The 13,991-nt window shown below is 38.9% G+C and overlaps 1 protein-coding gene across 5 annotated transcripts in view; it reads left to right on the top strand.

The window, feature by feature from the left end:
- Positions 1-5,373, top strand: part of IL1R1 (interleukin 1 receptor type 1) — a 75,532-nt gene extending 70,159 nt beyond the window's left edge. For all 5 annotated transcript variants that reach the window (XM_074332457.1, XM_019753872.2, XM_019753875.2 and 2 more), the window contains 3 exons: positions 459-602; positions 1,332-1,499; positions 2,058-5,373. In XM_074332457.1, the coding sequence (XP_074188558.1) occupies positions 459-602; positions 1,332-1,499; positions 2,058-2,509 (764 nt within the window). In that variant the 3' untranslated portion in view covers positions 2,510-5,373. The remainder of the gene's footprint in view (positions 1-458; positions 603-1,331; positions 1,500-2,057) is intronic.
- Positions 5,374-13,991: the final 8,618 nt, after the last annotated feature.

Here is a 13,991-nt window from a genome sequence, read left to right on the forward strand (position 1 = left end):
CATTGGATCAATAATTTGCGAGTGAAGCCAGGAGAACTGTGGAAATGCGAAACATTCTGTGTGGCATCCCTGACTCCCTTTTCCTTTCCGTGTCTTCACCTTTCTCCACTTGATATTTCTACCTCCAGGAACTTTTGTAGGCTTTTGATTGACTTTGACTCCTGTTACTATGGAGTGCTCAATACTATACTATAGTCTTGGTATTTTTCTATGTGAATGTATACTACACTACTGAAGGGGAAATGTAGTACAATGCATCTTAATTTTCCATAGTATCCATTCTAGAAGGCTTTGCATGAATACCCGTTATTAAGTGATAATGAATGGGCTAATAATACTGTCTGGGATTTGGGATTGCAGGCCAATACCAAATATGGTTTCTCTGGGATGATAATGTTTAATTTGCTATGTAAAAATTTTTAATTATTTGGTTCTAATAATTTTTCCCTCTTTTCCAGTCCCCAATTTCCAGATGCACGTGATTGGTATATTTGTCATGTTAACAGTAGTAATTACGAGCTCTGTTTTCATCTATAAGATCTTCAAGGTTGACATAGTACTTTGGTACAGGGATTCTTGCTATGATTTTCTCCCCAAAAAAGGTACAATCTTGTATTCTATGCACTGTTCTCTTGTTGGAGAGAGGGGATAGTTAAGAGATGTAGAAGATAACTGAGAGAGTTTTTAAATTGTAATATGAAATGTGATATATACAATAATCATAGTTATTCTTATATATGCTTATAGTTTCATAACCGAATAGATGGAAAAGGATTGTTTTTCAACCTCCTGCTTTAGTGTTCACAATGGTGGGATAAACAAGCATTTAGAGCATGTGTTTATACAATCAGTTATTCAGAAGCCTTTGCTGAGGACCTGCTCTGTGTTGGGTAGGGCACAGATCACTCAAGATTTGCCTTCAGGTGAAAGAAGAGACTCGATTTTCATGCATCAGGGAAGCACCCTCTCTTTTATTTCAACCTTGCAAAAACTCTTAATATTTAAACAATACATAAAAGGGAGAATGGTAGGATTCAGGACTGGGACATCTGGGGAAGAAGCTAAGAACAAGGAGATGGTTCCATACAGAGAGGTGCAGAACTCTGCAAGTGACGTGGCCATCAAATAATAGAGCAACTTTGTAGCAAAACACAATACACAGAAACTTGTAAGAGTTGAACTCTTTAAAAAGGTATTATACGTTTGATATTGCTGGTTCATTCATACCATCATACAAACAAATTAATAATTCATTCTGAAATGCATGTTTGAGATATTGTCTTTACCAAATCTATTTTTTCTTTTGGTTCTAAATACATTTTTCCCTTTAGCTTCAGATGGAAAGACCTATGATGCATACATACTATATCCAAAGACCCTTGGGGAAGGGTCCACCTCTAAGTCAGATATTTTTGTGTTTAAAGTTTTACCTGAAGTCTTAGAAAAACAGTGCGGCTATAAGCTCTTCATTTATGGAAGGGATGACTACGTTGGGGAAGGTATGAACATAATGGGAAAAGTAAAAAGCTTGTTTTAAAATGAATTTAATGACTAAAGTAATTAGGTTAATTAAGTTGGTTTTCATCTTTCTAGAAGGCTGTGGCATAGGTACATGTATTTGACAATTTCAAGAAGCTTTTCAGTGGTGTATCATGATTATTTTCACCTTATTTAGTGCAGAGTATTTACCTTTCTCATGTTTTGTTGAAGCAACAATTAACTAAGTTTTATTTTGTTTTGGAAAATTTAACAACTATTTAGATCCAAAAATTGGTTTACAACCGATACAATAAAACAGGAGTGGTATAGATCATATGATTTAGCAAAAAGGTTTTTAAATTTCTACTGAAAGTGTTCTGAGTCCTAAATGAAATTTTGAGCTTTTATGAGTCAATTATTTTTGGGCTGGCCTATAAAATGGGAAAGTCTTAAGTAAAGCAAGGGGGAAAAAAGCATTTGGAGACATAGGGTGGGAGGAACCTTGTGGGGTTTTGGTTCTGGAGACAATGATTGCAAACTGGGATTGTAATTATAATACCATGCTTTGTGTTTTTCAGACTTTGTGAAGGTCACTAATGAGAATATAAAGAAAAGCAGAAGGCTGATTGTCATTTTGGTCCAAGAAACATCGGGGTTCAGCTGGCTGGGGAGTTCTTCTGAAGAGCAAATAGTGATGTACAATGCTCTCATTCAGGACGGAATTAAAGTTGTCCTGCTGGAACTGGAGAAAATCCAAGACTATGAGAAAATGCCAGAATCCATTAAGTTCATTAAGCAGAAACATGGGGCCATACACTGGTCAGGGGACTTCACAGAGGAGAGATTGCATTCTGCAAAGACAAGGTTCTGGAAGAATGTCAGGTACCACATGCCAGTTCAGCAGCAACCACGTTCATCCAAGCACCAGCTGCTGTTGCCGGCCACTAGGCCCGACTCGAAGGAGAAGCTGCAGAGGGAGGTACACGTGTCTGTCGGGCAACAAGGAGAAGCTTGGCCAAGAGTTCCCTGAGTGACTTACGACACTGCAGGCTGGGCTGTGCCTCCACTGACTTGTACAGTCACAAAATGCACCTGTATAGACCCTGATCCCCCAGATCACCTGGATTGGGATTGTTAAGGGAGCAGCACGTGGCGACAGTAGCAGGCCAGGGCAATTCAGAGTGGAGGGCTTGGGAAGGCATTTAAAAAGGCAGCATGTGCTCTCTGTGAATATTTGAACTGCTGAGAAAAGGCATAAGGAGAGCAAATGAGAGGGAAGAACGTGCTGAAACTGGTCATCTAGAGACGGTTTTATGAAGTCATTCACAGCCCAAGGGTGAGGCGGTGGCCCAGTCTGGGGATGGTAGAATCACGGGCCCTTGAGTGGCCAGGAAAGTCTCGAGACTACTGATACTTTTCAGAGGAAGATAGAAGTATTTTTGGAGAACTTTCTACTCGCCTTGCATTTTCCATACGCATTGACGGCCAGCAGTCAGTTTCCTAAAACTGAATTTCATTTTAGAGGCCTTTTAAACTATTATTTCAGTGAACAAAGGGATTCTCCAGGATTCTAAGCTTTTGAAATAACCTAAATTTTCTGCTGGAGAAAGAGAATTTGAAGAGGAAGAGTAGCAGAAAATTGATCCCCTCTTAATGCATTCTCCCCTGGAATGACCATTCCGGCCTACCTTACTCTTCTGTGTTTCATGTGACTCACGTCTCTGGAAGGACAACGTCCAGGTCACCTCCTCCCTCCGCTCGCTCTGTCATGTACACGGCTCACAGATTAACCATCCTTCATGAAACGCTGCTCTCTTCTCATCCTGCTCTTGCTAAAACACCTGCACGGGGTCTCCTGGTTCAGGAGCTGAAGCCAAATTCGCCCAGTCGTGTTTCACTGCCATTCCCAACCCCCAATCTGTCCATACAGGGTCCTCTCTCTGTCCTGCTGTGTGAATTCCCACATCCGCCTTCTGTGCCTTCTGACTTGCCCCCAGGGTTCCTCTATCTCTATCTCTCCATCCTGTCTTTGACCACAATGCCTTCTCGAATTTTCCCCAGCTGACCAGAATTTTACTGAAATTGAAAACGTACTCCAACTCTTATTTCCCCAAAAGACATTCCTCCAGGAGTTGCTGACTCTCTCCTCTCAGTCCCAGAGTACTGACTGTTGGCTGTCATGGTTTGAGAAGTTCGTTCTGTCTCCAGCTAGAAGCCCTGCCCTCTGCAGGAGAGGCTGTGCGTGTGGTGTGTCTCTCTTTCTTGTCCCCAGTGCTTTCACAAGTAATTTGCACATAGAACATAGATTTGTGTCGTCCTTCATTGTTTGCAAATGTCCATAGATTACCTTATTTAATGTTTGCTCTGATTTTATAGAGAGTAAGTGACCAGTTGTAAAACAATTACACTCTCAGTACTTATTGGACCCTGGGCCTTGCACATCCCCTGCTGGCCTCTAGGACAGTGTTTTCTGAAGATTTCATCTCCAGTCCCTACATGTCCCTTTCACCCCTACCCTGGCACTTTTGTGAGAAGAGGTGAGAGTTTTCTAGGATGGTGGCTGAGTCTAGTAATGCGTGTATTTCACAGACCAAATTCCAATCTTTTGACGGTTGGAATTTACAAAAGTTATGTTTAGATTTTATGAAAAAACTTTTCTGCTTTCATATATTCTTTCCCTAAAGGTAAATGTTTCTTAGTTAATTTAACATAAAGGCAAGTTGGGTTTTTTGCATTGAAAAATGTTTTGAAAAACTTGATAGAAGTCCTCAGGATAATTAGAGGAAAACCCCAGAAAACCACAAAGTCACGTTTCTGTGCCATTTACTGAAGGGCATGTGCACAGTTTTAAAAGTCCTAGGAACTTTGGCAGGTCTTCTCTTTCTTTCTTTTTTTTTTCATATTTTTAATATTTAATATTATGGGTGAACACAAACTTTTGTGGGTTTTTTTCCCCGAAAGTAGTCAGAGCTAGACAGGGTTTCTACCTGTTTTCTCTTGGATTCGATCTGACAACGTTGAGTAATAGGGCTGTTTTGGAGCGGCTCTTTTTAAAGAAAGTGTCTTATTTTCATCTGGCAGCGCATACAGACTGCAGCCAGAAGTCTCAGGGGTGGGGTGCTGTCAGGTTCCCAAAAGGTCGTTCACATGCTTTAACTGTTGCTGAGTATTTTTAGGCTGTCATTTGTGAAATACATTTGCACATGTAGTGCCAAGAAAGCCTGTTTTGAAACTGAGAATTAGCAGCAAAATTGGCCAGAAAATAAGGAGAGGGGAAAACAACCAGCAATGACCAGTGGCATTGCATCTGGAGTTCAGGGAGGGATAAGAATCCAGGGATATGCAAGGGCAGAGGGAAGTGCAAGGTCAGTGTCACTCCCATCCCTAGAGGAGGGTTCCAGAGGAAGGAGCTACACTCCTAGTCTCCTGGGAACTTCCTTTGTTTTGTTCTTTCTGTTCCCGCCCCCGGCCCCACCCCCCATCCCCAAACCTCTTTTAAGCTCTTCTTTCAGGACTTACTCATTAATTAGATTTTACTGATTTTCTGGTGGTATTTTTTTTTTTTTTTTGTCAGCCTGTGTGTTTAAGAAGAGTTTGCACATGCATGGAAGTGTTTTGTTTCCAGTTGTTAAAACTGGCTTAGCAGATCTCCTATTTCCATTCTCCTGACTCTTTATTTTATTTGCAATAAAAGAAAAATTATTGAGCCATTTTTTAATGACATTTTTGATAAATTATATTTGTACTGGTTAATGATGTAGGCCTTTTTACAAACTCGTTTATAAATCTGCAGCAGTTACCAAATATTTTTGTATAGTAAAATACCAAGTCATGTACAGCATGTATTGTGGAAAAGGATTGTATTTGTTTTTCAATAAAATTGTCAAAACCTCGTATTGCGTATTCTCGTGGAAATCTGTTTCTTTGCCTGCCCTGTCCAGGCTTACCTGCGCACGCCCAGGTCTGATGTGGGGAGAGAACACCTTCTGCCTGGGGAAGTCAGGGCTTGTGAGCTAAATGATAAACAGTGAGTCCTAACTCCGGTTTGTAGCCTCAGTTGTACTCCATCTGTTTATTTACTTCTAACTGTCTTATTAACCTTTTCCCTGCCCAGCAAATAAGGACAACATTTATACCGGGAGTGCCAACAAAATGTATATACATGTTAAGAGATGTTATCTATGCTCAAGCAGTAGTTCGCTATAATCAGGTGTCTGGATGCTGATGGTAACCACTTTGAGCACCTCTTGTAATTGCAGAAGTCAAACGTGACTTGTATTCATCTTTTGTTATCAGTATATATTGAGGGTTTTAGTACAGTTTTCTCCTTTCTTAAAATGTGTATATATTTTTTTGGCACCCTTTGTATAGGTGCTTATATTTTACAAGAGATTTCCTTTTATTTTCTCCTTTGACCCAACACAACTGGCAAACTTGGTGACAAAAATACAAGCTCTTAATGCACTCAAATTCTAGTGCTCAGGGAGCCCTCTATATCCACTAGGTCAGTGCCTCTTTATTCTGCCTCATACAATTCTAACAAGCAGGCAGCTGCTATCAGCATCTATGGAGAAGGACAGAGGTGACAGGTCACCTAGAGTCCACTGTAAATCCTGCCTCCACCATCTACTTGGTGTGAAAACTTGGACGAACTCTTTGGGCCCCAGTTTCCTCACCTGTAAAATGGGTATAATACCTAATCATAGAGTGTGTAAGGATTAAAATGGTGACACGGACGACGGTGAACACAGTGCCTAGTATACAGCAGGTCTTCAGAAAATGGTAGCTTTGTCGGTAGCAATTCTAGGAGTAAACAGTTATTGCAAGTCAAATCTGCAAATAGATGGTAGAGAGGAGATACAAACTAGAAGTGATGATTGATATCCAGGGAGGGAGCAAAGCCATCCTAGAAATAAAGACAAAGTACAAGACAGCCAGATGACGTCCTGGGGGGTGGAGTGGGGGTGCAGGAGCTCTGCTGTCCCCTCGGTCCCAGGTGTTTCTGTGTCACTGGCAGCCAACAACTCATCCAGCCCCAAATGATAAAGGGTGTTTAATGGTCTAAGTAAAGAAGGGTGTGTTCAACACATTCCCAAGGGATTTTTCAATAAAAATTAGAAATGTAAGAACTTACAAAAATTTAAGAATCAGCCCTCCAGAAAACTTGCCTACACAGAATTTCTTAGAAGAATTCAGAGAGATTTTTTTGTTTTACCATATTTTGGTCATTTTACCAGTTAATGTATTTTTTAGGAAACAGAAAAATCAATACTAACAACTATTTAAAAGTCTTTTTTTTTTTTTTGGTCATGAGGATTTTTATTCCTCATTTTACCAGGTAATTTTTCCTCAGAATAGCATTTATTATTATTAATATTATTATTATTATCATTATCATCATCTTTGAAATTATTTTTCCAATTGGTACCAACTGGTGGGAAGAGACCTGAGCATAACTTCCTGCACTGTCATAGTTTTGAAACTACAGCAAAGCACTTGGTTATTTTGAATCTCAGTTTTTCCATCTGTAAAATAGGACTTTCTATGTATCAAGGCTTTTGTATGTGGAAAGCCTCTGACTGGTACTGAAGATAGAATCTCAAAATATATTTTCTTAATTTTACCTCTTGATCAGTACAAATAAAATAAATTGTTTATGCAATATGTATCTTTTTCAAATTCTGGTGTTTTGTGTGTGGAGGAAGAAGAGGGCATATATCCTTGGTGTTAATTTTTAAAACTGGTAGTAGTTTTTACTTAATACAATTTTAGGGAGTTAAATCTGGCTTGGTATTTTTGATACAGTAGGTTTCCCAAATATTAATTGAAGGACTTTAAGTATCACACAATTATATAATTAGAGATTTCCTCAAGTTGATTTGTCAGAAGAAAATCTTTTCACCTTTGAGGCTAGAATCTGTTAGTGTAGGGAGTTCTGCTTATGTGGAGGCCACAGAGATGGTGGCAGGAGGGGAAAACAGTGACCTGGGGTTGGAAGCAGGAAAGTTTTTTTGTTTTGTTTTTACTAAAAATGCACAAATGAATCATGACAGCAGCAAGAATTCATAATATAGGAAAAATAGATTACACGGGAAAAAATGGGAGACAAGTGAGAGGGACCTTTTTTGGTGTAGTAACATTTTACAACCAAATTATGAAGACTGTGTGTGTGTGTGTGTGTGTGTGTGTGTGTGTGTGTGTGTGTGTTTAGGGAGAAGAAGAGTTAGAGGAAATAGATGACACTATTTAAAGTGAGTATTGACCTTTCGAAACAACATGCTCATCCTTTTTTTCAGTTTGATATTAAACATGCTTTGCTCTTTTAAAATTTTATTCAATTTATTGAGATAACATTAGTTAATAAGAGTATATAGATTTCAAGGGTACAGCTCTACACTACATCATCTGTTGTATTGTATTGTGTACTCACCACCCACAGTTCAGTCTCTCTCCATTCCCTTTACCTTCTTCATCCTCCCCCCACACCCTTTCCCTCTGGTAACCACCCTGCTGTTGTCTGTGTCTATGAGTTTTTGCTTGTTTGTTTGTCTTGTTTGTTTGTTGCTTTCTGTTTCATATCCCGCACATGAATGAATTCATATGGTTCTCCTCTTTTCTGTCTGACTAACTTTGCTTAGCAAAAAGCCTGCTCATCTTAATACTTGTTGCTCAGGTTTCTTCTAAGGAAGGCTTGGCTGCTTAGAACACATAAATCCTGTATGTTCACCTTAACTCTGCAGCCCAAACGCTGATGCAGCCGTCAGTAAAACTTGTACCAGTTAGACCAGTTGGACCTGTACCGCTTGAATCTAGACTCACAGGATACTGCTGACTTCTCCAGCACTGCGTTCAACCAGTGGGAGATTAATTTATTCAGAGGGAAAGTCTATGAATCTTGTTTTTCTTAGAACCTTTGACCTGGAAGTGATCTTAAGTGTCGCTTAGTTCATGCTTCTAGGTCTGAAACAGGCTGTGTTGATACCATCCCACAGTGTCTATTGGTTTTCCTTTCATTAAACATATCCTGAGAATGAGATTCCTCGGACTTCTTTGATGAGTGGGTGCTGCATGTTTAACAGCCCTGTGGGACCCCACTTCTGCTTTTGCCTGTGTGGTAATCCAGCCTGCCTACCTCTCTTTTTTCTCCCCTCAGTCATCTTACATTGCTTATCCTGCTTATCCTGAGACACAATCCAGCTTCTCATTTGCCTTCACGACTGTGGACAGTGGCCATCTGTTTGACACTTTATTGTTTGGTGATATTCCATAATCTTTCCTTCCGCATTATCCTTGATTGCTTCTGAATTCGTCCTGGATGCCATGTACTCCCTCAGATTCCCTCCCTCCGTAGGGGCAATACTTTTCCTCTCAAATTTACTTTTGGATTGTTTAAAAAGTGCTAACCAGGTGCCTGATGTTATGCTAGCTACTGAGAAAATTACAAAGTAAGAAAAAACGTAAATCTAGCCATAGATGAAGAGAAAGTTGTTCAGGAAACAAACTCATCTGGTAGAGGATGTGAAAATCCCTGACTGAAATACATCGACTTTACAATTTGGAGCTGGTACGTGGGAGCTACTGCAGATTCTTGGAGGGGAGAACATTAGGCATAAAGGAAGAGTTCACTGAAAGGATGCTATTATTAGGTGAATTATGAGGGAGTCAAAGGTTAGACACAGAGGATGTCAGGAACATCCTCAGAGGTGTAGTAGCCCTCCGTGAGTTGATTGTATTATAAGTATTTTTCTTACATAAATTAAAACTTGTATTATTTGTATTGGCTGAAGAGAATACAGAAATTTCTGAAAAATAGAAGGAAGAAAAAATCACTCAGCCTCACAACCTAAAGATAATTATTAACGTTTTACTGTCTTTCTATGGTTATAACTGAGATCATATAACATTTGAAGTTTAGTACTACTCTAACTTTTTTTAACTTACTAAAAGTGTTTGCCCACATTACTGTTATTTGAAATATGATCTATGAGTGGTCACTCAATGAATCAAAATGGATGGGCCATAATTTAGCTTTTAGGCTTTGTTTTCCTGCTTTGGTTGAATGTATTTCCAGTTTTTAGAGATCAGTGGTCAAAATGAAATAGTCATCCTTGCCCTAATATCTTTGTCCACTTTCCTGATTATTTGTTTAGCACAGATTCCTAGAATCAGTGGGCAGGAGGACAGTGGATCTTTTTGGGTTCTTGACTAATTGTGTTCTGTAAAGACCTTTGCTCTACTCTCCCTCAGGAAGTATGGGGCACTGAAAATACTCTTTTTTTAAATCATTGCCAATTTAATCATGGAAAAAAAAAAGGTATCCTTTGTGATAAATACTTTTTTTTTTGCAAGTTAAATAATGTGGTTGAAAATTTCACTTAACAGGAGGAGTTTCTGGGGTCACCGCTTGCCCCCAAATGTATTACAACCCTCAGCTAGTTAGCAATCGGACTGAGAATACAGCCAGATGTTTGGACTCCCAAGCAAATGATCTTTTTAACTAACCACTGTTACCAGATGACACGGACTAGGGATAAATGTAAAACTTGCAATAAGGAAAGTATAAGCACAGGTAGAGAAAATAAGGCTTAGCAGCAACAAAAATGAAAAATAAAATATTTAGGATCTTAATGTATAGTAATTCTAGAATGGGTGAATGAGAACAAACCAGCAGAAACACTTACAAGCCCAGCCAGACAATGGGTTATATTAACGCAAATCTAACCTTCAGAATTGCGAGATGAAGGGCTCATGTCCTCCATTTTTGAGAGACCAGAGGCACGCCAGCCGCTGAATGGTTTTGAGGCCTTTTGGAGTCTCTGACTCCAGGTACTTGCACTAGAGAGAAGGATCACTGAAGCAACTTCAGCAGCATTAGACGCACAGCAATGTGGAAAACTAGATTTTTCTTCTATGGACCCTAAAGTACGCAAGTATCCCTAACTGGGTGAGAGTTCCTCGTCCCATAAGGAAGGACTGATTTGCTTGTAGGCCTACAATTTGGAGTGTGCTGCCTTGGAGAGAATAAGTTTTATGCCTAAGTTGAATAAAGTCTTGTTAGGGACATGAAGAGATTCAAACACTGGATGTGTGATTAAACTGCTTGACTTGTAGCAGGACTCTCTCTAGAGGGGTGTTGTGTTTGAACCAAATCTACCAGTGCTGGGGTGGGTGTGGGGTGCTGTGACATTGTGTGTGTGTGTGTGTGTGTGTGTGTGTGTGTGTGTGTGTGTGTGTGTGTAACATAAAAGCCATTCAACTGTGAGGCTTTGAAAGTTGATTATTGCACCATGTAGGACCCGACCTATAGGAGGGCACTTGGTATTCTACCCAAGTGGTAGTCCAACCTTAGGTTCTGTTTCAGCCATGTAATTTTGTGATTCTGTGTATTTGATTTAAGATAGATTGAAATTGAAAAAGAGCAGAGAGGCATTCAGATGATCCCAAATGAGTCCCTACATGTTCATCTCCACTGTCGTTGGCCTAGACCTTCCACATCCCCTCTTCTTTGGTCTCCTATAATAGCCTCCTAAGTGGGCCATGTTTGTCCTCTTGCCACCCGACCCCTATAAACAATTCTTCACACAGCATCCAGAGTGAATTCCCTCTGACTTTTTATTGAAGTATAACCTATGTTTAGAAAAGAGCACATACATTAATAGCTCCATGAGGTTTCACAGACAGAACACACTTGTGCTGCCAGCAGCCAGATCAAAAAAGGAGGATGACCAGCATTGGAGCATCCCTGTCATGTCCCCCTCCTGTCACCCATTGCCCCTGTCCCAAGGGAAACCACTGTCTCAATTATCAATAGTATAGATTCATTTGCCTGTATTTGAATTTCATGTAAATAGAATCATTATAGTATAATCTTTTTCAAAATTTATTTTCTTTTGCTCAACACTGTATCTGTGAGATTTATCCATACTGTTGCCTGTGTCTATTGGTACATAGTTGTTTGTCATGGCTCTATAATATTCCATTTTTGTGAATCTACCACCACTGTTTTATCTATTCCTTTGGGTGTTTTTTTATTTATTTACTTACTTACTTATTTATTCACTTATTTTTATTGCAGTGACATTGGTTAATAATATTATATAAGTTTCAGGTTGTACATTATCGTTCAAATTATCATTCAATATCTGTATACATTATAGCACACTCACCACCAAAAGTCTAGTTTCCATCCATCACAATATGTTTGACTCCCTTTACCCATTTCTACTTTCCTCCACTCCCCTTTCCCTCTGGTGACCACCAATATGTTGTCTGTATCTGCAACTTTGTTTTAGTTTTGTTTGTCTCTTTTTTGTTTCATATGTCACATATGAGTGAAATCGTTTGGTTTTTGTCTTTTTCCATCTGACTGATTTCACTTAGCATAATACCCTTCAAATCCATCCATGTTGTTGCAAATAGCAAAATTTCATCTTTTTTTTTATGGCTGAGTACTATTGTATTGTATGTATACCACATCTTCTTTATCCATTTGTCCACCAATACACACTTAGGTTGTTTCCATAGCTTGGCTATTGTAAATAGTGCTGCAATGATCAGAGGGATATATACGAGTTCTGGCAATTAAATTTGCGAACTTATTGCAACGGTATTGCTGAACTCTTTTGCTAACAGAGGGATTATTCATTATTAATTTGTACCAACTGGACAAACAGTTAACCAAGTTTACTATTTGGAAGTGCTGAAAAGGCTGCGAGAAAAAGTTAGATGACCTGAACTTTTCACCAACAATTTGTGGCTCTTGTATCACGACAATGCACCAGCTCACATGGCACTGTCTGTGAGGGAGTTTTTCGCCAGGAAACAAATAGCTGTATTGGAACACCCTCCCTACTCACCTGATCTGGCCCCCAATGACATCTTTCTTTACCCGAAGATAAAGGAAATACTAAAATGAAGACATTTTGATGACACTCAGGACATCAAGGGTAATATGATGACAGCTCTGATGGCCATTCCAGAAAAAGAGTTCCAAAATTGCTTTGAAGTGTGGACTAGGCACTGGCATCGGTGCATAGTTTCCCAAGGGGAGTACTTAGAAGATGACCATAATGATATTCAGCAATGAGGTATGTAGCATATTTTCTAGGATTAGTTCACGAGCTTAGTTGTCATACCTTGTACATCTTGTCAAATTAGTGTTTTCATATTCTTTGGAAAAATACCCAGAAGAGGAATTTCTGGATTATGTGGTAGTTCTAAACTTAATTTTTTGAATAACCTACATACTGTTTTCCATAATGGCTTCACCAATTTACATTCCCTCCAACAGTGTACAAGTGTTCCCTTTTCTCCGCATCCTTTCCAACACTTGTTATTTGTGTTTTTTGATAATAGCCATTCTAAAGGGTGTGAAGTGGTATCTCATTTTGGTTTTGATTTGCATTTCCCTAATAAGTGATGTTAAACATAATTTTATGTACCTATTGGCCATCTGTACATCTTCCTTGGGAAAAAATGAGGATTTATTCATTTCCTCTGCCTATATTTTAATCTGGATTGTTTATTGTTGTTGTTGAGTTGTATGAATTCTTTATATATTTTGAACATTAACCCCTTGTCAGATATAACATTTGCAAATAACTTCTACCATTTAGTTGGTAGCCTTTTTTGTTTGATGGTTTACTTTGCTGTGCAGAAGTTTGATATAGTCCCATGTATTTGTTTTCATTTTTAGTTCTCTTGCCTTTAGAGTCAATTCACAAAAACACCAATAAGACTGATGTCTGGCAGCTAAGTGCCTATGTTTTCTTCTATGTATTTTATTGTTTTAGGTTCTATACTCAAGTATTTAATCCATTTTGAGTTAATTTTTATGTATGGTGTAAAATGGTGGTCTAGTTTCATTCTTTTGTATGTGGCTGTCCAGTGTTCCCAAGACCATTTATTGAAGACACTGAAGCTCTTTAACTGTCCTTCGATTTTAAATGATAGCCTTGCTGGGTAGCGTAGTCTTGGTAGTAGGTCCTAGCTTTTTGTCACATTGAATATTTTGTATCAATCCCTTCTGGTCTGCTAAGTTTCTGTTGAGAAATCAGCTGACAATCTTAATAGGGCTCCCTTATAACTTACTAGCTGCCCTTTTCTTTCTGCTTTTAGGATACTCTCTTTGTCTTTAACCTTTAGCATTTTAATTATAATGTGTCTTGTTGTGGGCCTCAGTTTGGGTTTGTCTTATTTTGAAACTCTCTGAACTTCCTAGACTTGTATGTCTATTTCCATCACCAGGTTAGGAAAGTTTTCAGTCATTATTTCTTCAAATATGTTCTCAATCTCTAGCTTTCTGTCTTCTCCTTTAGGTACCCCTTTGATGCAAATGTTGTTAATACTTGATGTTGTCCCAGAGGTCTCTTAAGCTATCCTAATTTTTTTTTATTCTTTTTTCTATTTGCTTTTCCAATTGCATCTTTTCTGCTACCTTATCTTTCAAATCACTGACTTGATCCTCTGTTTCATCTAGTCGGCTGGTAATTCCTGCTAGTGCATTCTTCATT

Source organism: Rhinolophus sinicus, linkage group LG05, assembly GCF_036562045.2.
Source record: "Rhinolophus sinicus isolate RSC01 linkage group LG05, ASM3656204v1, whole genome shotgun sequence".
NCBI lineage: Eukaryota > Metazoa > Chordata > Mammalia > Chiroptera > Rhinolophidae > Rhinolophus > Rhinolophus sinicus.